Source organism: Aethalodelphis obliquidens, unplaced genomic scaffold (genome assembly GCF_003676395.1).
Source record: "Aethalodelphis obliquidens isolate GAN/ISIS:26980383/991018 unplaced genomic scaffold, ASM367639v1 scaffold31, whole genome shotgun sequence".
Lineage (NCBI taxonomy): Eukaryota > Metazoa > Chordata > Mammalia > Artiodactyla > Delphinidae > Aethalodelphis > Aethalodelphis obliquidens.
The window spans coordinates 18,953,041-18,976,791 of record NW_020837975.1 but is presented as its reverse complement, the minus strand read 5'-3'; the positions used below and the strand labels follow the sequence as shown (position 1 = coordinate 18,976,791).

The 23,751-nt window shown below is 39.2% G+C and overlaps 2 protein-coding genes across 8 annotated transcripts in view; both read right to left on the bottom strand.

Moving 5' to 3' along the window:
* Window positions 1-917: 917 nt before the first annotated feature.
* Window positions 918-2,239, bottom strand: CUNH6orf141 (chromosome unknown C6orf141 homolog). Its single transcript, XM_027127472.1, has one exon. It carries the CDS (start codon window positions 2,115-2,117, stop codon window positions 1,542-1,544), a length of 576 nt encoding a protein of 191 aa, XP_026983273.1. The 5' UTR covers window positions 2,118-2,239; the 3' UTR covers window positions 918-1,541.
* A 244-nt stretch (window positions 2,240-2,483) lies between these two features.
* CENPQ (centromere protein Q) overlaps window positions 2,484-23,751 on the bottom strand; it is a 33,947-nt gene continuing 12,679 nt past the window's right edge. For 2 of the 7 annotated variants that reach the window (XM_027127465.1, XM_027127471.1), the window contains 3 exons: window positions 23,438-23,557; window positions 23,203-23,283; window positions 2,537-2,800 (listed from right to left, as the gene is read on the bottom strand). In XM_027127465.1, coding sequence (XP_026983266.1) covers window positions 2,654-2,800; window positions 23,203-23,283; window positions 23,438-23,557 — 348 coding nt within the window. In that variant the 3' untranslated portion in view covers window positions 2,537-2,653. Of the gene's footprint in view, window positions 2,801-5,113; window positions 5,695-17,977; window positions 18,514-21,114; window positions 22,113-23,202; window positions 23,284-23,437; window positions 23,558-23,751 lie in introns of those variants that run through there. The other 5 variants (XM_027127467.1, XM_027127466.1, XM_027127470.1 and 2 more) reach the window with 5 other exon arrangements.

Below are 23,751 nucleotides of genomic sequence, written 5' to 3'. Positions count from 1 at the left end.
CTCACTCATCTTTTGACTCCCTAGAAGTAAGTCCTAAAGGCATCCCCAAACTTTTAGGAGGGAGATGATCATATTCTTACCTACTTAGTAAGCATATGCAGTAACTAGCTTCGTGACCTACATAAGCCACATGGCTTCTAGGCCTAGGTTGGCTCAACTGTAAAATAGGGACATATTTAACCTATCTTGTCTGCCAAGAGGCAAGAGGTGGATCAGATGCTATCTGAGGGCCTGTCAAGCTCTAAACTGAAAATAAGAGGCAAAGGAGGAAGAGTAAGGGAGGGGGCCCTCCCTGTTCAATAGTTTACTCCTCAAAAGCCAGAGTCCCATTTGTTTTGTTAATTCCTGCAGTAACCAGATAACACCTTCAGTTCATCAGTTCATCTCTAGAGGGGGTGCTTTGCTCCTAACACACCTCCAAACCAGGCCCCACTACTAGAGTTAATAAAGATGGTGTTTAATAAAAAATAAACGAAATAAAAATGAGTTGTTTCAATAGCATCAGAAGAAATTTTTTTTCCAACAGTATCAGGAGAGATTTTTTTTCAATCCAGTCTCGACTACAAATCTTATTAGTAAGAAACTTCGAATAAGAATAAGATATACAGTCATTTTATGGCAAACTATATATTTCTATCTACCTTTGGAGCAGAAGATTTATCTGCAGTGTTTCAAACATTAAGATAACTAAAAATTTCATATTAATAGCATTTTTACTGAACTAAATTAAATACTTGGGGTAAAGCCCTTTGAAATAGCATTTCACCTTCAAAATTCAGTCTTCTGTTTCCTCCCCTTCTTTTCCTAGCTCCTCTCTTTTCTTCCTAACACTTAAAGGTAATAAGAACATTTAAAAGGAAGAAAGAAAGAAAGAAAAAGATGTGCACACCAGAAGACAGTAACAAAAAACGATTTTGTTTTACATTTTATTTTCCCACTTTTTACTTTATTTTTCAGTTTCAAAACAAGCCTCTCTCCCCATATATTCCCACCCCCACCCTTCTGCAGAGAGCAGACTTCAAACTTCACTTCTGCTTTCAGGTCTTAAAGAGAAGGGGAGGGCGGGGAGGCAGAAAAGTGACCGAGAGTTATCTCAAAATAAAAATTAACAACAGATTTTCTTATTTCAAAATTCCCACGTTCTGCCAATTTGAAAATAACCTTTCCTCCCCTCTTCTAAGGTCCCCAGACCGTCAGAGTATTTAAGCCACAGTATAAGGGAGATATCGTGTTGCTTACAGTTCTTCAGTCTGCACTGGGTGCCGTGCGCCTCCCTGAAGCCTCTTAAAAGGTTCTTACTGTCGGTTAATTTCAGGCTGGAGTTTCCGGAAGAGCATTTTCTTTTCTTAAGGATGAGCGCTCCTTCACCAACTCCTGAACGTTCCTCGGGCTCCTCTTCCCCACTGAATCTCCTCGGGGAGTCAGGTCCTGAGGGACCGTGAAACTCTCCCTCCGCGGCGTGGACACAGGGGTCTCTCTCTCTCTCTCTCTGTGCCGAGGGCTCGGGATTCTCCAAGGGTCCCGGCGCCCCGCAACCGGTCTCACTCCGTGTTGGCGGTAAAAGTGACCGCGGTCATGGAGCGCTCCTCGGTCAGCGTGGTCATGCAGCCCTTCGCCCACGCGACCTGCAGGACTTCTTGTGTCACCTCATAATCCACGACCCGGACGAGGAGGGGTTTGGGTGGGTCCCCCGGAGCTCGGGAGGGAGCGTCTACACGGCTGCCAGAAATTCGCTTTTCCCTTGGAAAGAGAGGCGAAGGGCAGTCGGGTTCCCGGTCCTGTCCTCCCGCTTTGAAAAGGTCCTCCTCATCGGCCACTTCTTCCCGTACGGAGTCCCCCTGAGTCCCCAACCACCTCTCCGGGTGCAGAAGAAAGAGCACTTTCTCTCGGACCCAGGAGTCACAGTCCACATTCTCTCCGGGGCTGTGCTCGTGGGCGCCGCACCGGCTGCTGCTAGCCCCCGCTACCGAGGGGTTCGGCGCGCCCAGGGCCAGGGGAGCCCCGCGCCCCGCCTCGCGCACAAACGGCCGGGCGCACCGCCCGCTGTGGGGCGAGGCCGCGAGATTCGGAGCCCCGCGCGGACCCGGGGCCCCCATCCCGAGAGGAGGGCCATTCATCCGGTGGATCTTCCGCCGGTTCTCGCAGAGAACGCCAGCGGAGCTCTGGAAAGCGCAGGACTGCCGGTCGGCCGTGGGCGTGGCCTCCGAGCACCCCGCCTCCCGGGCCTGGGACTGTCCCCGCCCCCTCCCGTCCGCGCCTCCCTCCCTTTCTCGCGGCTTTCCGGCTTTTCAAAGGCGAAAAGCCTCACTTCCCCCGCAACCCCACGATCGCTCCTCCTCTTCTTACCTGCGATCCTAGACCTGCGGCCGTGATCTCATTTCTGAGTCTTTCCCCTCTCTCTTCTCAGTTCTATCCTAGTTTCCAGCCCACCACCGTTTGTCTCTAAACAACAGGAGACACCCTTGCACCGCACACACACCCGCACTGCCCCACGAAATGCCCAACACAGTGTATGTCTTCTTTCCAAGGACTCTCCTTGGAGTGAAGGAACATGGAAGTTAAAAAGGAAAAAAAAAAAAGTCTGATTTAATCAAGTTCTTCTGATAAAAGTTTCCGTGTCCACTCCGAATCCACCCTCACCATCCTACCAAGATTATCGAATGTAGATCAAAAGCATCTGATTGGGAAAGTTGAGCCCTTTGAGAAAACGCCTTTGTATTGTTTGTTGTTCTTCGTAGGAATGCGGGAATGTCACACCGGTCTTCATTTTGGTTTTGGTCATGCTCGTCCAAAGGGGCATTTCGTTTGATCAAACGAAAATAAACAAAACCAAACCGCTATAAGAACTTAAGGATTTAGAATTTTGTGTTCGTTTTTAAAATTTCCCCTTTCACTACTCCCCTACCTCCCTCACCCCCACCCCTACACACACACACACACACACACACACCCCTGTTTAACCCCAGAAGTTAAAAATACATAAATATGGATCTCTGGGTAGGCTTTCAGAATCTCTCGTTGCCAGGCCCTCTGACACACTTAACTTTGCCTGAGGGAATGCGGAAAGCTAGCTAACAGAAAAAAGGAAGCTTAGTTTGTGATTTTCAGTTTGTCCTTGGTTACAGGTCCCTGCTTTATTAGAAAGTGTTCACTTTTCCTGTCTGCTTTAGAAAAAAATGACTGCAATGGTGCAAGCTTCTGCCCATACTTTGAAGGACCAAGTAGTATGGTGAAAGATATTTTGGAAAGAGAGGACCTTCTGATGTCTGCTGACTGGATGCCTGACCTTGGGCCAGTTACTGCTAAATTACAATTAACTAAATTTTTCGAGTGTATTAGGCAAGAATTGCTCTAAGCATTCGATATATTTAAACTCATTTATTCTTTTCTTTAAAAGAAATTTCTTTTTGGCTGCATTGGTTCTTCATTGCTGCGCACAAGCTTTCTTTAGCTGTGGTGAGTGGGAACTACTCTTTGTTGCGGTGCGTGGGCTTCTCATTGAGGTGGCTTCTCTTGCTGCAGAGCACGGGCGCTAGGCGCGTGGGCTTCAGTAGTTGTGGCTCTCGGGCTCTAGAGCGCAGGCTCAGTAGTTGCGGCACACAGGCTTAGTTGCTCCGAGGCATGTGGGATCTTCCCCGACCGGGGCTCAAACCTGTGTCCCCTGCATTGGCAGGCGGATTCTTAACTACCCACACCACCAGGGAAGCCCAAACTCATTTATTCTTCACAGCAAACTAACGAAGTAGCTCTATAGTCTCCTTGAGAACTCTGAAGCACAGGGAGGTTAAGATCAAATACCAATAAACAGTGGAGCCAGGAGTCTCACAAGTTTAAATGTTTGGTCCTATTTTAAATGACCTTCTTTAAATGTTTGGTCCTATTTTAAATGACTTCATGTTCTTTTCTGTTCATTTACTTAACCAGGAATCACTGAGTGTGTGCTAAATGTCAGCTACTGTTCTAGGTGATGGAGGAAAGAAGCTGAATTGCTTGTCCTGTTGGAATTTTCATTCTTTACATCAGTTACATACATCAAATTCTCTGTTCAAACGTAGGAGATAATAAGTTAACTTTAGCGCACAAGAAAATCAACTGCAGGCTAATGCCCTACCCTACTCTCAAAGATTCTGCTCTTATAGGTTTCGGGGAGGGCTTAGAATGTGGATTTTTAGCAAGACCCTCAGCAATTTTGATGCTAGTGGTTCATAGACAACATTATAAGAAACATTACCAATGATAATACTCTAGACCATAGATAAACTCTAGGCCTTTTTTTGCTGCTTTCATGTGACAATAAGAACACTGAGTTTTCCTTCCTTGCAGGAATATTGGGAGAATTCCAACGAAGGTGCCTGTATTCTGAGGGAAGTGTAATGTAAACCACAAGATTTATTGCTTTCAAATTTTCATGCCAATGGGGATTGGGTGAGGGATTAGAGTGGGCATGGGGAATGGGGAAAACCTATTTGCTGAGGAGTGAGCCTGATTCACCCACCATAAAGCACCTGAATTTCTAGATGTCAAGAAGTTGTGTATTAATGCATAAAAGAATGTTAAGAGGAAATGCCAAATAAATTAAACTTCAAAGAGATAAAGTCTAAAAAGAACATAAACAAAGAAATAGGCAGCTTGCCTTCAGGATAGTGGTGTCTGCTATGCTTTAATATCTCACAGTGCATAAAAGCCCGATAAAGGGTGCTGATAAAGTGAACCCACTTACTTCCCCTCTGAATTGCCTACTACCAACTCTAATTTAAGGAAAAGAGGCTTTGTCATAAGGATATTAGGAGATTTGTTCGGAGATATTGACAGAGTTGTTGGGAAAGTGGGAATACCAGACTTTAAAACAGGTAGAAATCAAAGCTGTTGCCGAGGGAATAAGGAGTTGGTACAACAGGAACAGATTTCTCCGCTGGATGGAATGCACTCCGACTCTCACACTTGTCCCTGTGGCATTTACTCAGGAGTCAAATTCCACTCAGAAGTATCCATCTGGCTCAGTCTATGCAACCTGCTTACCCCTTCACAATACAGGACAGTAAAAGAAAAGGTACAGTCAAAGAAGCCTTTGGGGGATCCCCCCACCTAATAAAACTGTATGGTAGGGAAAGGTAACATTCCAAAAAAGTAGTCAGGGTGTTGTTAAGAATTTTTTTTAAATTGCACTAATGTCTATCACACTAACTATTATAAACAGAGTGTGGATATGGGAGTGACAGATAGGGTATTCTGGATAAGGCAACATTATGAGCAATGGTGCAATGGTGAATATGGAGGCACGTGTAGAGAATAGTTTTGTCCTTGACATTTCTCTTCTCTCACGTCTAAAACACTTTCCATGATTTTATCCATCCCGTGGCTTCAATTGCAACCTGTACTCTGATGATTCTCCAATTTATATCTCTATTATAGACCATGATGCTTATTTCCAGACTTGTGGTAGATTGTATAATTGTCTCAAATTATTTATTTCCTCATCCTGAAAGAAGATCATACTTCCTGGCTTGTGTACCACATGACTTGCAATGCTCCTTATTCCCATACACTTCTCTACCCCACTGATGTTGACTTTGGCCGTGTGACTTGCTTCAGCTTAAACAGGTGTGACATTGGATGCATCTGAGCAAAAAGGAAGAGCCATTGCAAGGTTGGCCTTGGGCAAGCTCCAATCAGAGCTGCCATCTTTGCTGTGATCTGGGAATGAAGACAGTACATGGGACAGAGCTGACTGGAATCCAGCAAAGTTACAGCAGCTGATACATATTCTAAGCAAGAAACAAACTTTTGTTACAGTAAAACAATGAAATTTGAGGGTTGCTTCCTACCACAGTCTAACCTAGTGAAAAATGTTTCTGTTCAATTTTCTATTGGACACCTCTTTTGAATGTCACTTGAGAACTAAAATGTTGCCTGCCATATCAGTAAACAAAGGATGTTGCAGCCATTAAGCCATTACATTACAGCTGCCCAGACTGTGGGCCCTGAGGGAACTCAGGATGGAGGCAAAGGGGCTGCCCACTCCAAGCCCATCTAGCCGTCAGCCCCGGCAGTCACCCCGACGGTGCACCTAAGGAAACTCAGGATGAGAAAGTATAGGATAACTGCCCCAGATAGCTAATTGGCCCCAGATAGCTGGGGTGCATAGCACAGGGATGATTTCAGTGAGCCCAGACTCCTGCATCTTCCCAAACATAGAGAAGCGCTAAACTTAACTTGAGATACCCGATTTTCTTTTATTAACAATAATCTTTTGATATTTCAACTACCTGGTTTTGTTGCAAAAACTCCCCCCTCCCACCCCCACCCCCCGCCCTCTTCGGAGCAGTCTCTCTTGAGATGCTGTCTCCCAGGCTTGAAGTCCTAAGAATGTCCCCCAAATAAAACATAACTCTCAACTTTTATGTTGTGCTTTTTTTTTTTCAGTCAACACACTAGAAACCTAAAACTGAACTCATTATTTATTCTCTTAAATCAGTCCCCTCTTTCAAGTGTTCCTTATCCCAAGGATTAGCTTGACTAGCAATTCTATTGTCTTCCCTTTCCCTCAGTGGCTAGACTCACCCCACATATCTAATATTTAACCAAGTGCTGATGTGTATGTATTTCCTTTCTGCCCCTACCTCTCCAATCCCCATAGCTACAAAAATAAACTCAGACCCTTAGGCATGACATAAAATATCTTCATAATCTTACCCCAGCCTATCACTGTTTATAGTTTAATGACTAAATGAAAAAAGAAACAAACAAGCCACCTAAATGAACACAAAGTGCAAGTCTGAGACTAGGGTGAGGTTATTGTGTATAAATAAAATCCAGACTGATTATGGATAGACCTTGAAAACTACAAGCCTTTTAGAAGAGATTCTAATCATATTTCCTTTGACAACTAAGGTTCTCGGGACCTGAAGAACTCAGACTGTGCAAAGAAAATCTACACTGGACTGAGTCAGGTGACTCTGATGGGCCGTGTTATCTTGGGCAAGTCTCCCAATGCCTCCAAATCTATGTTCTCATCTGCAAGGTATAAATAGTACCTGTCCCGTGTGCTTCCCAGGGTTTTCGTGGAGGTCAAATGAAACAATTCTGGTAACACTTTGAAACTATGAAGCTTGCAAAATATTTTAAATTTACTTTTTTTTTTTTTTTTCGGTACGCGGGCCTCTCACTGTTGTGGCCTCTCCCGTTGCGAAGCACAGGCTCTGGACGCGCAGGCTCAGCGGCCATGGCTCACCGGCCCAGCCGCTCAGCGGCATGTGGGATCTTCCCGGACCGGGGGACGAACCCATGTCCTCTGCATCGTTAGGCGGACTCTCAACCATTGTGCCACCAGGGAAGCCCTAAATTTACTTTTTTTAAGTTCATTATTGTTTTTTAGAACTGGGAACCCAAACCACAGTTTTTAATGAAATCCTTAGGGAAAGATGCAGAAGTCAGTGGCTGGAGCTAGACAATAAGTACCAGACCCATAATCTTAGAACAGAGGAGCTTAGAACAGAGGAGCTAATGTTATTAGTTATAAATTGGAGAAAAAAGAGGAAGAGAGGGAATGTGGCGGTTCTGGGGATATCAAGCAGCTTAGCCCAGTGGTCTGAGATAAAATGAAAACTGAGGCAAATTTTTTAAAAAGGAGTCTTTGTTTTAAATTTTGTATTACCAAAGGGTGTGTTCCTGGGAGAAGAAAGAGGCTTAGTTTACCTAACATGTGGCCCTGAGACTAACGTGGTATATATGTATGATATTTTTTGAATGAAACATTTAAGCACATTGCCTTTTCACTCCACAGAGAGTTGGCGACCCTTAAAAGATGTCGGCCAGGTACTTTGAAAGGACAAAGAATGCTAGGTGTGCCAGTTAGCTGCAAGAGATGCAGCATGTAGCACTCTGAATAGTAGCTGCATAAAGGGGATTTTTAAACTATAATTCATTGTCAGCTGCCTGCATTATCCAACATTTTAAAGTATATTCATCACCCTCCTCTCCTGTCAGAGATTAGGATTTAAGACCAGGCTCTCTCATTGACTATGAATAAACAACTTATTAAACAGGAAATTTTGTCATTAGTAATTGAGTTGGCATTTTATGATAATAAAGAACGAATGTTCTTTACCCTACACTCATCTTCAGCATAAACTAAATTTGACTTGTTCAACAGCAGCCCGTAGTACTATTCCAGAGATAATTCAATCTTTGACTCAATATGGGTGAATTAATACTTATGAAATACTTCATATAAAATAATCACTCAGGTTAGTAAAATAAAGGTCATGATCTTAATATACCCAATCTTGATTAGTTTATAATAAAATATTTTTAATGGGGCAAGGCAATTTTTCTTCCCATTACGTTATTTTATTAACCAATGTGCATGTGATCAGATACGGGGTATAACAGCTGTAGAAATCCTCAGTGATATTTTACATCTAGAGAGATTTCATTCCCCAAATATCTAGCTGTTATAATTTGCTATGTTTTATCAACAAGAAAAGAGTGGCTGGAAAATACTGAGTCTCTCATTTAGCAAGTCTGCAAACGAGTTGACCTGGAATGTCTAGGAACTCAAAGAAACTGTTAGTAATAATCCCTTGTTATCTCTTATTCATACTTCATAATTCATCCCTCCAGGGCAAGGCTTGGACAGAATGTTGTAGTAGATTAAACTGATCATTTAGTAACCCCACTGCTTATCTCTACTCCCCCTTCTTTCTCAACTCTTTTACTGAGGACAATCTTATGTTATTTTCAAAGCCATAAATTCATTAAGAAAGGCATGGAATTTAGCCCTCCTTCAGTTTAATGCTCCTGATAGGTACCCTTTCCTCCTTTCCTCTGACCATGCTTTGTGTCTCTTTTACCTCTTCTCTGCACTTTCTCCTCCTTTTTTTTTTTTTTCTGGTCTTTTATGCAGTTCCTTCCTTCCTTTCTATTGTGATATAGTGCAGAATTTGAGAGCGTGAGTGATGGAGCCAAACTCCCTGGATTTAATATCTACCTTTGCCATATATTAGCTGAACGACTTTAGGCGTCCTACTTAACCTTTTTCTTACCTTAGTTTACCCATCTGAAAACTGGGGGTAAGAATAGTACCAATCCCATAGGGTTGTTGTTGGGAACAAATGATTTAATATGTGTAAAGCCTCTAGAACAGTGCCTGCCACATAGTAGATGCCATTTCCTCTAGAATAAATGAAGGCAGGGATTTTTAAAACTTTTGTTCACCGCAATGTAACTATCACTGTTGTATCTCCAGTACTTAGACCAGTGCCTGATACCATTGTTGAAATAATTTTCTATTTCTACTGTGTTTATTTTTCAGTGTTTTTCTTTGGAGCTCTGCTTCTTCTTTCTTTCCTCCTTTAAGACCTCTCTGTTTCTACTTCTGCATTCTTTGCCTCTCAGGTTTCCATCATCTATTGCTCACCTAAATTGTCTCCTATGTCTCTGGGTCTAAGGTTTTTGAGCAGAGTCAAACATCACAAATTCAACATTTATCAGTAATTATTAGTCATGGAGTTTCCAATGAAAAGAGAAAGAAGAACTCTTGAGTCAAGGAAAACTGAGAATAAAATAATACTTTAAATACAATATTTTACATTAAATTTGTGGTGACCTGTGTTTGTCATTTATACATAGGTTAAGCTGCCTGTAAAAATCTGCCACTTTCTACCATTAGTTTTATTTTGATTCAAACGTAAAAGTAGTTAAAAGAAGAGTGTAATAAACAGCTGTTGTTCACCTGGATTCACTGATATTTTATCATATTTGATCCCTCTCTGTCTTTACACACACACACACTATACAGACATTACTAGGAATTATTTGAAATTAAGTTACAGATATCATACTTTACTGCTAAATACTTCAGCATGCATCTTAACAAAATAAATACCACCACATTACCAATATCGTACTTAAGAAAATTTACATTAATTTGATAGTATCATTTAATGTATCATAATAAATTTTTCCCAATGGTCTACAAAATGTGTGTTTTAGAGTTTGTTCCTCTGATCCAGAATTCAATAAAGGTTCATGAGTCGCAGGTGATTAAGTTTCTTAGTCTCCTAAAATCTAGAATGAAGCACTCACATCTTTTCTTCCCACCCCTGATATTAACTTTTTTGAAGAGTTCAGGCCAATTATCTGATAGAATGTTCCATCCACAATTTGGATTATTCTGATTCTTCCCTTATGATTAGATTCAGGTTACGCAGTCTTGGCCAGAAATCTATGTGGTGATATATTGCACTTCTCACTGCATTGTATCAGAAGGCACACAATGTTGGGTTCTTCCACTGCGGCTCATGCTAAGTTTGACCACTTGGTAAAGATGGTGACCACCGGTCATCTCCATTATACAGGTCCATTTTACCCTTTACAATTTGTAAGTAGTAATAATATTAAATAAATTTTATTTAATATTATTTAATAATAATCCTTGCTTGAGTTAATTCTTAAATTGGAGATTGCAAAATGTCAACTTTCTAATTTGCCATTCCTTCTACATTCCTTAGTAGGTATTCTTCTGTAAAGAAGATTTTTTGTTTGCTAGACCACCTCATTTTCATATCATTGTGGATTCAAGGATTTTTTAAAAAAATTCAGGTGTTATAATCCACTACATTATTGTTATTTTCGATGCTGTTATATATGGTATCAAATTTGCCAAGTAGGAAGTTCGTTGTACCAGTTCTGTTTTCTTTTGACATGACCAATTTTTTTTTTTTTTAAATTGAACCCGGGTCCTTGGCAGTGAAAGCGTGGAGTCCTAAGCACTGGACCGCCAGGGAATTCCCAACATGACCACATTTAGTCTCGAGCATTTCCTTACTTTCTTGCCCAAGGTGTTCTTTCCTTTTCTTTTTTCCTTTTCCTGTTCTTCAGCCTTTTCTCCAAGAGTTCTATTTTCCCTGAAAGGTATTAATGAAGATCTGACTATCAGGGATGATCATTGAGTGTTGTTACTTGTAGCCCTTTTCAGTCAACAGAGCCAAAGAATAGATGTTATTTTTAATCCCAGGTTCCTACATTGTTCAAAAGTCAAAACAATATAAAAGGGATATATATTCGGGGAAGTCTTACTCCCATCCCTAACTCCACTACTTATAGGTCACTTAAAAAATAGTTTCTCGTTTAATCTTCCTGTGTTTTTGTTTGCAAAAGAAAAGTTAGCAGAGATCTATTTGATATACACTAATTTTCTCATTCTTTCTTACATACTCTTGTACATGTAGCTTTTTTTTTCCACTTAAAAACGTATCATGGAAATTACCTCAAATTACATCACAGAGAACTTCCTTGTTGCTATAAGTGCTTCACTGTGTAGATGTGTCGTAATTCATTCACCTGGACTTTGAAGGATGGAAATTTAGGTTGTTTCTAAAAGTTTGATATTACAAATAATATTGGAGTGAATAACCCAGTGCAAACATTGGTTTTATATTTGTGGAGGAATCCTCAGGGTAAACTTCTGGAAGTTGAATTGCTTGTATAAATGCATATGTATTTTATTAGATGGTACTGAATTCCCGTCACTGGAGTTGGAACTTTCCTACTCCCACTACCGTATATGAGTATGCCTATTTTCTACAGCTTCAAACTTGGGTTCTCAATATTTTTTAAAAGTATTGCATGACAGTTTAATCACACTTTTTTTTCGAGTGAAGTTAAACATCTTTTCATATGTTTAAGGGTCATTTTATTTGTTTTTCTGTGAACTAACCATGTCTCTTGCCCATTTTTCTATTGGATTTGAGTAAATTTTTTTTCTCCTCTCAGTGTTAAGGGTTCTTTATATTTTATGGAAAATAGTTCTCTATTTGTGATATAAATTGCAAATAGTTTCTCCTAGTGTGTAATTTATATTTTGACGCCAGATCTTTTGCCACTGAGAAATCACACACATGCACACATACATATGTATTTTATTTATCAAACTTAATTTGTTACTTCTGAATTTGGAAAGCCTTTCCTTATACCCACATTATAAAGGAACCAACCAATGTTTTCTTCTAGTATTTGTATGACTTCTTTTCTTTTTAAAGGCTTTATTTATTTATTTATATCTTGGATCAATTTGGAGTTTATTCTTGTATAGGTATGAAATATGAGTTTAATTTAGTTTTACTTTTTTTCAGATTGCTATCCATTTGTCTCACTGCCACTTATTTAAAATTCCATCTTTACCCCAGCGACTTGAGATGCCACTTTGATCTTATTTTAAACTTTCCTGTGTACTTGTTATTTCTGGACCTTTTTTTCCCCTTTGTTCTGCACAATCATGTACCATTACTACACTTTATATAGGTTTTATAGTATGTTTTAATGTTTGTGGGGTTAATCTCCCCTTTTAACCTATTTTCTTTTCCTGAAATTTATATTGTTATTTTTGCATATTTATTTTCCATGTTCTTAGTCTCAGGAATCTGATGAAAGGAAATAGTCAAAAATGCAGCAGAGAGACTTCCCTCGTGGTCCAGTGGTTAGAACTCGGCACTTTCAGTGCTGGGGCCTGGGTTCAATCCTTGGTCCAGGAACTAAGATACCATAGCTGCACAGCGCAGCCAAAAAAAAAAAGCAAAAATTCTAATGGGACAACTAGAAATATATCAAGTGCTCTCTTTGGGAAATAATCTAGAACTAAAATCTTACATCTCGTGTTCACTGCAGTAACTGCATGGTACTAACTAAACTCTGACAGTCTTACTGGATTATAAGCAATGTCTTTTAACAGTGTTTAAAACCTAGAGTATATTTTGCCTTGGAAACACATAGATCTGTTAGAGGGAGAGAAAGCCACACATCAATTAGGAAGAAGAATACCCAGATAGATGTTAGCTATTTTTATCTGTAACTTTTAAAATCACAAGAGCCAGAATAAGGGGGAGTGAACAAAAGTTCACTCAAGAAAATAAAGTTCACTCAAGAAGTGAACAGGGACTTCCCTGGTGGTCCAGTGGTAAACAATCTGCCTTACAATGCAGGGGACTTAGGTTTGATCCCTGGTCAGGGAACTACGATCCCACATGCTATGGGGCAACTAAGCCCCGTGCCCCTCAGCGAGAGCCCACGTGCCTGCAAACTACAGAGTCCACGCACCACAACTAGAGAGGGAAAACCCACACTCCTCAACAAAGATCCCTTGTGCCTCAACGAAGACCTGACGCAGCCAAATAAATAAATAAAAATAATAAATAAATAATTTTAAAAAGAAGTGAACAAAATTGCAACAGGGCTGGAACACACATGCCACCAGCACTGCTGAGGTTGGAGGGGGTAAAGAAAAGGGGAGAGGCTGGGAGTGGCTTCTTTCTCTCTTTCACCTCATTGCTCAGGTACAGTAAGATCAGAAAAAGCAAAGGGCTGTCGGCAACTGGGTTTTAATAGCTGGAGCCAAGACTTCTATCAGAGATTGAGAAACATGGGTGAATAGAAACTTGGGGAAAGAGAATTAGGCTGTTAATGTTACCTATACTGACACAACAATCCCTCCATCTGCATTTTTTTTTTTTTTACTATTTTTATTTTCCCCAACTAAAATAATTTTAATGCTAACGTCCCAGGTTAGAAGGGAGAAATCACCTTTGTTGTAGGTGCTGTGCTATTCCATCGGCTGTGTTTTACTTTCAGTTTTTTCTCTGCTCCTAGTGTTTACTGAGATTAGGGAAAATGGATATAAAACTTTAGGTATTATCACAGACAACTTAAAGAAATTTAATTTAGAGTTCTTTCATGTTTTTTTCTCAAAATTCAAATCACCAAACAAAAATTCGTCATGAAAAATGCAAAATGAGTAGAAACAAAACTTGTGTTATTAAATGAGATTCTATTCTAGAGGATGTCTAAATGTCCTCCGAAACTGCCCTGCCTTGTCCTGCTCCCAAAGTTTGAGCAGACTGAAATCTCCATTCTTCCTCTGTATTTCCCCTCAGTGAGTCTTATAGGCAGGGTGAACATTCATGCTCACTAAATACGCAGACAATTGCAAAACCCAGTCCGCATCCACCCAGAGCCAAGTACACATCTCTGCAGAGTTGAGCATGTTGCCTGTACTGAGTCCTCAGAGAGTTCCTAGCTGCCTGAGAGGCCAATTAGCATAATAATTCAAAGTACAGGCTTCAGAATCTGACAAACTCAGGCTCTGATCACGACTTAAAATCTGCATAACCTTTGATGAGTCATAACCCACCCCCCAGCCAGAATTCCCACAATAAGATAAATCACACACACACACACACATACACAAAAGTATATATAAAATTTGGCACAATTATCAGCATGTAGTTAAATGTTAAGTAAACAGTAGGCACATTATTATTAGTAAGACAATAAGGCACAGGGCTATAATAATGATGCCATGTACCAGCTGGGAGTAACCCTCAGTTATCAATGCTAAAGATAATGAGAATCCCTGGGGCAGAAACTAGACCACATTCTCCCGAGAGATTTATGGACCCCAGTTACTTAGACCTCTTCCCTCTGGCACCAACGATAAGTCTCTAGGTAACAACTGGCTCATGGTGACCTAAGCATACTGTCACTCCCAAGGAATCATATTTTTTTAATTAAAACAAAGCTCTCCTTCAGCCAGTTTGTTTACTTTTCTAAGAATAGACACCTAAAATTTAGACTTCCTCTAATCTTTGTAGTCGGGATGTTTGTGACCTCCATGGGGTAAGAAACCAATATTTTCCATATGGCTAAGTCAACTTTATCCAGACTAGATAAATCCAACCATTGTGTTTGTATCTGCTTTTATTGCAGATAGAAGAACGTAGCTTGTGATGTTTATCTCTTCCTTTATTTTCCTTGAAAGATATGCATACACAATCAATTGGAATCCAAATTAAAACAAAAATTCTGATAAGGATAAAAAACTAATAAGAGTATTGATTATAATCATTTAATCAATTTAATCATTTAAATTTCCTTTATGAAAAAGATACTTGGCTTAGGGAAAAAAAAGGTTGAAATCAAAGTAACACTGTTCTGGCTCCGCCTCTAGCACTGATTATCTATATGATCTCAAAGAAGTCATTTATTTTCTTTGGCCCGCAAATCTTCATATGTAATGAGAGAATTAAAGTTTATCTTATCAAAATTCTCTGAGTATGTACATATGCATACAGAAACATGAAATAAATGTAAATATATGTGTATGTATGTTTACATGTGCATTTGCATATCCAGATTCACACCTACATATGCATCTTAGTTTCCCATGAGAAAGCAGATTATAAACAAGGGGGCTGGAATAGGTGATAGGCAATGTCCAGTCCTATGCCAACATCGTCTGTTTCCAGCTTTTTAAAAATTTTTTTTATTGATTTATTTGTTTTTGTTGTTGTTCGTTTGTTTCTAGCTTTTAAAATGCCCATATCTTCATTCCTCCATCCAAGGCAACTGAGAAATGGAAGCTTGTTAGCAGTACAAATTCTCAGGCCTGACCTCGGACTTACTGAATCAGGGGCTGTGGGGAGAGGCTCAGCCATCTGTGTTGCAACCTGCCCTCCGGGTGATTCTGAAGGGCACTAAAAGGTGAGAACCACTGCATTCAAACATTTCCAGGGAAGAACTATATGCTAGAGTCCTAGGCAGAAGTGGAGAGACAGTAATTAAAGGGAAAAAAGCAGAATATTCTACAGAGAACTTGAGTCACAGGTGGTAGGAAGAGCGTTTGGGGAAACAGCAGTGGCAGGCACAGGGGAGCATTATTCTGGGTCGTAGGGAACTGACGTGGTAATGAGAACACCGAGTAGAAGCCCAAGCAGCAATAAGGAAGCAGTAGCCACATGCTCCCGTGTTAAATCACTTGTTCTCATGCAGTCATTTCTGCTCCTTTGCGAATACCCTCTGACTTTAGAACCTTCTTCCTACAGTGGATCGCAAAGGAAGATAATTATCCTGTTTTTACCCATAGCTGTCTCTGACCCCTATAGTCATTACTTTAGAAACTTGAGACAGGGAGAGTTAGGCATTCCCAGCCTAACCCTGCTTGTCTTCTGGTCCTTTTCAAAAATTTAAGGTTCTCCTGATTCTAGTTTTAATTTTTCCCCTCATTGACAGCTAGGAGCATGTGTATGTTCAGAAAAAGGAAGAAAATTCCTGGAGTTCTAATGGGCTAGGGGTGAACTTGCCCAGAGAAAGCTGCAGGGGTGAGAATAAGCCTATAGAATCGACCAGGCAAGAACTCGGCTTGAATGTTGTTTAGGAGGCTGATGGAGAACACGTTGTCATCCAGGACGTTGCCCTGAGAGGGGAATCCCTGGCTTTGCAACTTCCTGGCCAGCGTGAGGGCCACCAGCCGGCTGTAACCTTTCCTGCGATGCTCTGGCAGGGTTTAGCCATGGCACATGGTAGCAAACTGGTCTGTGACAGACCAAGACACGGGGTTCCCCTTGTCATCATGGACACACACTCGGGAAGCAGGAGATGAGGTTGGCAATGTACCAATGACACCGTTCATTGCCGCCCCAAGACCAAGTCCGGTTGAGTAGATAAGCATCAACAACACAGGTAGGTTAGTCGTGCGGAAGAACTCATTCTCGAAGAAAATGACATGAGAAGAAATACGAACTCGGTATCACGGGACCACAAACAACTACTTCTCTTTATACCGACTCAAACTGAGAAATCATCCTCGAGATAGTGCCTTGCAAATACCAGAATATTTTCAATAAATTAGAATCTGTCACTCACCACTTATAAACATCTTTTAGGGTTTCATTTCAGATAGGACACAACACTCATTATATTAAATTTAAGTCTTTCCTTCGAATTTTATGCCCCTTTGTTATTGTCCTCAGAATAGATGAGGCAAGTATTTCATTTTTCTGTAAAACAGATCTCAGACTTGATCTTATTAACTCCTGAAACTGCTGACACCCTCTCTGAGGGCCTTAAACAAGTCCAGATTCTTGGGCCCCTAATCGTTTCCTTGGTAAAAAATAAACGTTTTAGGATAGAATTTCTATCTTTATGCATCCATGACCAGAAAAGAAATACAAATTTCTTAATATTCTAGGCATACGTAGATGCTCAAGAAATGCTAGCTCTTCCAGACCTTTCCCTAAAAGGTCTGGAAAAAGGTTTAAAAACCCATGACATTAAGATAAAAAAGAAAAAAAAAAAAGAAAAGATAAAAATTGGTGCAATTTCTGAGAACTGAGATGGATTACTTAGTTGCAACTCTCTGGGGCTGGTTGTGCTTCCGAATTTGCTTCCATTCTTGAAATTATCAGTGTCCTAAGACCATTCCCACTTAAGAGCCTGGTAATGTCATTCTCACTATGTCCTTCTTTATAAAGAACACTTTTGTGTTTTCTTTCTATTAGTGGTTCTGCAGTGTTAGCTCACATTCCAGGCATTCTGTGGGCTCTGGCACTGGGTCACTCATCTAACAACTAAGCAGGGGGAAAGAATAAATAAATACAAGCAATAACGGGCTCAATAGGCTTTTTCATTTAATTCTTGAAAATAAACTTCAAAACAAAGTCAAAGAAGCCTCAGGCAGAAATGTCACTGCAAATAAAAACACTAACACATGTGTTTCAGGAGTGACCGTGGAGACTATGACCTTGTATGTGAAGGGCAGATATCCAAAATAAGGTGTCCAAATTTGGGTAATGATGTAGGTGTTAAAGACAAACTGTGGGACTTCCCTGGTGGTGCAGTGAATAAGAAACCGCCTCCCAATGCCGGTTCGAGCCCTGGTCCGGGAAGATCCCACATGCCGCGGAGTAACTAAGCCCGTGCACCACAGCTACTGAGCCTGCGCTCTAGAGCCCGCGAGCCACAACTACTGAGCCCACGTGCCACAACTACTGCAGCCCACGTTCTGCAACTACTGAAGCCCCTGTGCCTAGAGCCCGTGCTCCACAACAAGAGAAGCCACCACAATGAGAAGCCCATGCACAACAAAGAGTAGACCTGCTCGCCGCAACTAGAGAAAGCCCGCATGCAGCAACGAAGACCCAACACAGCCAAAAATAAATAAAAATTTTAAAAATTTATTAAAAAAAAAACAGACAAACTGTCTAACTTCCTATGCAGAAATAAATCTGATTTTAAAAAGCCTGACTGGGGATCGAGGAAAATTTAAAACATCTCAGGGACAGGACAGTAAACAGACTGTGGGAAACTCTGAAACTCTAAAGGACAAACAGCCTGACCTTTTTTATTTCCTAGCTCTATCACCACTTGCTATTTGAGTGATCTTAAAACAAAGTTACTTAGCTTCCTTTGTCTCTGATTATGCAGGATGGGAATAACAGTGATTGCTATGAAGTTTAATCCCCATAGGGTTGTTATTAGGATTAAACATTGGTATAAATGCATGTATACATGTAATGGGCTTAGAATAGTGCCTGGCATATAGCACATATCAATAAATATCAGCCATTTTAACCATTGTTATTTTTGTTATACAGCACTGTCATTCCATTTGAAAACTTACCTTAATTTTAAGGACCTCCTTGGAGGTGGAAATGGGTAAAACTGGCTAAGGCACATTTGTTTCTGTTAGTTAAAAAAGGAATAAAGTCTATGTAAAAAAAGTACTCTATGGTAGTTTTATTGTATTTGGAAAACGTCCCTCCTTCATCTTCCTCTTTGTCCAATTTTAACAAGTATAACCAGTCTTTGGATATGGTTGCTACAAACAGCTGTCACTTTAATGAGGAGACAAACACCTGAGGCAAGAGAAAGTGGTTGTGGGGTGGTTAAGTGGGGAGAAATACATTCAAGGGTAGCAACTCTGAATGAGAAAACTAGTTAGAACAGAAAAATGTATCAGTCACTTAGGACAGAATAAAGCACAAATGGGAAATTTGAATTTCTCTCTGCTTTTGCTTTCCTTCTTTCCTCTCTCTTCCTTAAAGCTGAATTTCTTGACAATGAATGAAACCTGAGAGGATTTAGGATACTTCTGTTTGGAAACTAAGCTAACCTAAATGATTCAAATATTAATGTTGACAGGTGCACCTGCATTTATTTCTGGTAAATAGAGAATGCCAAGAAATTCTGTCCAAATGAAAGAAAGTAAATCCCTTAATTTTAGGTTGCTGGGCAGGTGTCTCATATTTAAGCAAAACCTGTTTGTTAAACATATGCCCAACGGAAAGCTGGAGAATGGTAGAACCCATATAAAAGAATAATTTTAAATGACTGACAGTAAACTGTGTTTCTGTAACATCTGTACAGGCTGCCTTCCCCCCCCACCCCAAATTACAACATTTTCCCTCCTTCCTTCAGCAGCATTATTGGGGACCCATTTTCCTGTATGTTCAGCGACTTTCCCTTTCAGCCTTTTTCAATCTTTTCCAATCTGATAGGTGAAAAAGTCTTGCTGTTTTAATTTGCATTTACATGATTATTTTAAGGTTGAAAATCTTTCAAGTACTTACTGGCCATTTATGTATTTTCTTCTGAGAATTGCCCATTTTCCTATTGGTATTTAATCTATTTTTTACTGGTATTTTAGAGCTCTTTATGAATAAAGATATTATTGTTTTATATATGCTATAGATATTTTTCAGTCTGTGCTGTGTCTTTGGCTTGGTTTTTTAATTTTTATTTTAAAAAGTTCAGTTTTATGTAATGATCTAATTTTTTTTTCTTTATGGTTTTGTCTCTGTATATATGAATAATACAGGCATACCTCAGAGATACTGCAGGTTCAGTTCCAGACCACCACAATAAAGCAAATCTTGAAACAATTTTTTGGCTTCACAGTGAATATGAAAGTTTCGTGTACCTTGTACTGTAGTCTACTAAGTGTACAACAGTATTATATCTTAAAAAACGTATATACCTTAATTAAAAAATAATGGTGTTGGAAAAATGGCATCAATAGACTTGCTCAAAACAGGGTGGCCACAAACCTTCAGTATGTAAAAAACACAGCATCTGCGAAATGCAATAAAGTGAAGTACTACAAAACAAGTATGTCTGTCGGGCTTTATCTACACTGACATCAGTTATTTATTCATAAATTCTATTCAGTTTCTATTTTTCTATTTAATTTTATTTATTTTGAATCTATTCTGTCATAAAGTAGGAATATTTACCACCACCCTCCACCACCATCCCCAGTGCGGTTGGTTCGCTAGCTTTCTCAAGACCATTTATTGAATAATTTATTTTCTCTACATTTTATTTGATATTCTATCTTTATTACAAGCCACATTTTTACACCATATAGGCTCCATTCCAAAATATTTATCTTTTAGAATTTAAAGTTTCTGGCATGGGCACTTATCAGTCACCGGAGAGAAGGTGTATGATAGTTGGCATGGCCTGTGTATGTGAGAATTTAGACAGATGAGGATACTACATAAGATGACCATCTGAATTACTGGGACCTTTTGCAGTTGAATTTCAATTTTATTTGGGTCTGTAATTAACTCTTAAATTCTTCACAAAGAGTATACCACAATTCAACCTTTGAAGAAAATATTGTGTATGTTGCCTGCTACCTGCCAGAAGATACTGTACGTCTCTCAAAATTAGATCATGTACTTTTCAAAGCTACAAGAGGGTAGTATGACCAGTTTATGCATGGTAGAGAACTACCCCTCAGCAACAGTGGTATTCCTGTTGACTTTCAATCAGCTGTTAAACAGATGTTCTGAGGGAAACAGCAGACTTAATGTAACTCCTTCATCCCCACCAAAAGCGATTATAAATGTCATGGTTAATGATAAAAGTGATTTGGGGCTCTACTTGCCAGTCTAAAAACACAAGGGTTTTTAGTTTTAAGACATGTTGTGAAACCTTTTTCCTTTAGTTGCTTTGCCTGGCATGTAGCAGACAGTCCAAAGTATATACTGTAATGTTCTCTTTAAATGCTGCACTATAGGTTTCCTTTCTCGAAGACTTTATTTCCCTTAAGATCCATTAAGGTCCTTTTTGACCATTATTTCCTAAGATCTTTTTTTTGACGCTTTTGCTGAGCTGCCCAGGGTTCCCCATGACGTGTGGTCTCCCTCACTGCAGTGAGCACTAAATCCAACTTATTTAACTGAAGCTGTCTTCCTGGTGGTCTCAGCCTGGAGGGCATTAACAAAATTATAGCACCCTCTAAATTAACTGACAAAACATTCTAGGTTAGACAGAAAAGTAATTAAATTACAGTTATTTTATTTTATAAACAGATAAAAGCAACCCAGACAATATACTGTGGTTGGTTAAAAATGATTTTTAATATATTTAAGTGATAATTTCTTCACGTGTATATGCTTATTATCGCAATGAGAAAAGATTTAGAAAGAAGGGATTTTTTTTTGGTTTGGTGTTTATTTTAAGGGAATAAATGAACTTGGGTTCGTTTTTAACAATTTTATGAAATAAAGGTATGCTCTGATGAGAGTAGAAAATAAATATTCAACATCTATTCACTAACCTAACCAAAGAAATAAAATGTTCATGCTACCTCTAAAGTTAAAGACACCTGGCAGATATTAATTATGCCACAAAAAGTCTAGGGAGTTACGTATAAGAGCAAAGGCATTTGGGGACTTCTAGAGTTCCACATGACCAGACAGAAAATGCAAGTCATCAGCTAAAAAACAATACTGATACCAAACACTTACATGTTTATGTGCTAGGCACTATAAACACTTTACATTTGTTAAGTCACAGTATCATATTTCCTCTGCACTAATCAATAAATGAACTCTATTCAGCCATTATAAACCATCAGATTGTGGCTGTTCTCATTTTAGGGTTTAAGGCAAATAACTGGAAATACAGCAACATAAATGTGAGTTCCTAGATGTAGGAATTGATAAAAACAGTTTTCAAGGCCTACATTAGATGTATACAGGTTAATGGTAGATTTATAGAGGTTAATTTTAAAGTGCATATTACGAGAATCCTGAAGAAGCCTCAGCCCCGGCAATATCACGTAGAATAACATTTTTACAAATTCGTAAACATTAAATTCATATGGAACAATCTACAAACAAAACAAAACAATAAACTCTTTAAGAGGCATCCAGTCTTTTATAGACTTCTTCAATGAAAGTTAACATGTTTTTCATCTGGGGTGAATTATGGAGAACATCTAAGTCCTTCAGAAGAGCGTTCTGGTTTGGAATTAGCATCAAAATTTCTTTCTGTGAGCATGACAATAATTCATTTTTTAAATTTTATTTTTTTGATAATCAATATTAACATTATATTAGCTTCAGGCAGACGGCATAATGATTTGACATTTGTATACACTGCAAAATGATCACCACAGTAAGTCTAGTTAACATCTATCACCAAACACAGTTACAAGCTTTTTCTTCCTTGTGATGAGAACTTTTAGATCTACTCTCTTAGCAACTTCCAAATATACAATACAGTATTAACTCTAGTCACCATTCTGTCCATTACATCCCCATGACTTATTTATAAATAACTGGAAGTGTGTACCTTTTGACCACCTTTACCCATATAATTAGTTTTTAACCTTTCATTATGAAAAATGTTATATGTATGTTATTTAGAGAGAATGGTATAATAAACCTCATATAATCTTCACTCAGTTTCAATTATCATCAACTCACTGCCATTCTACTTCTAAATCTATGGTATTCTGTTTTCCCTCTGCCCATTCCCATTCCTCTCACCCTAGGTAGATTTGAGACAGGAAAATTTTGTTACTATCTGGGGAAACGTAAAGCCTTTCTACCACTGTAAACACTTACACTATAATACCTATGGGAGTCCTTTGCAAAGGTAAGTTAGCATTGTGCTGTGTACACCCAAATGGGACACAGTACTGTCTTACGAAAAGTTGCACGCGCCATTATCAGAAGCACAAACAAAAGCAGCTGTCAGGATTTGCTTTCAGAAACCCCTCCTACAGCCGTGACTGCACAAATGTGGACACAGAACTGTCTTAGGAAAAGCTGCACATGCCATTATCAGAAGCACAAACAAAAGCAGCTGTCAGGATCTGCTTCCAGAAACCCGTCCTACAGCCATGACTGCACAAATGTGTAAAGATATATGCGCAAGGATGTTCCTAGTATTACCTGTAGTAGCAAAAATTATTTATTTCCATCATTTTCACAAATTACAACATTATGGCACATTCATACAATGGAATGCTATACCGCTATTGACAAGAATGATTATACTTATACACTTATATGTATAACGATTATACATATATACAATTCGTAACTGGTGATGCAGTTAATATGGTAAATTGGTACTTACCTGAAGTATGGGTGCTTTGAGACTCTTCTGAGAAAGTTCGGGAAGAGAGAGTACCTCTCTATCTATCTGAAACATCTAAAGTAGAAAAAGAAAGCTACAGATTATTTCATAAAGCTAGATTATTTCAAAAGGCTGACTTCTCTTATTACACTCAAAAGCTGTCTGGGTAGAATCTAATCATGAAAAATTATATCCAGATTCTAGCGATACTTTTTTTTTAAACAATTACCTGTTTTACCTTCCTTTCCTCTTCTTCTACCTCACTTCTCAGAACATGAACTTTGTTCTTTAGGCTGTGAATATCCCCAGTCATTGACTCTACGGTCTCCACCATTTTATCTGTTTCTTCCTGCATCAGAGAGAGAAAGCTAATATTTTAAATTAAATATACTATTAAATGAAACCCAAACAGCTATTAATATATACATACATATTTTAAAAACACCTTATATATTGAAACACTTCTGGAAGAAACTGATAATTTTTCTTTCAGAAAACAGACTCCCTAGAAATTGATTTACCAATGGAACAAAGATGTATGTG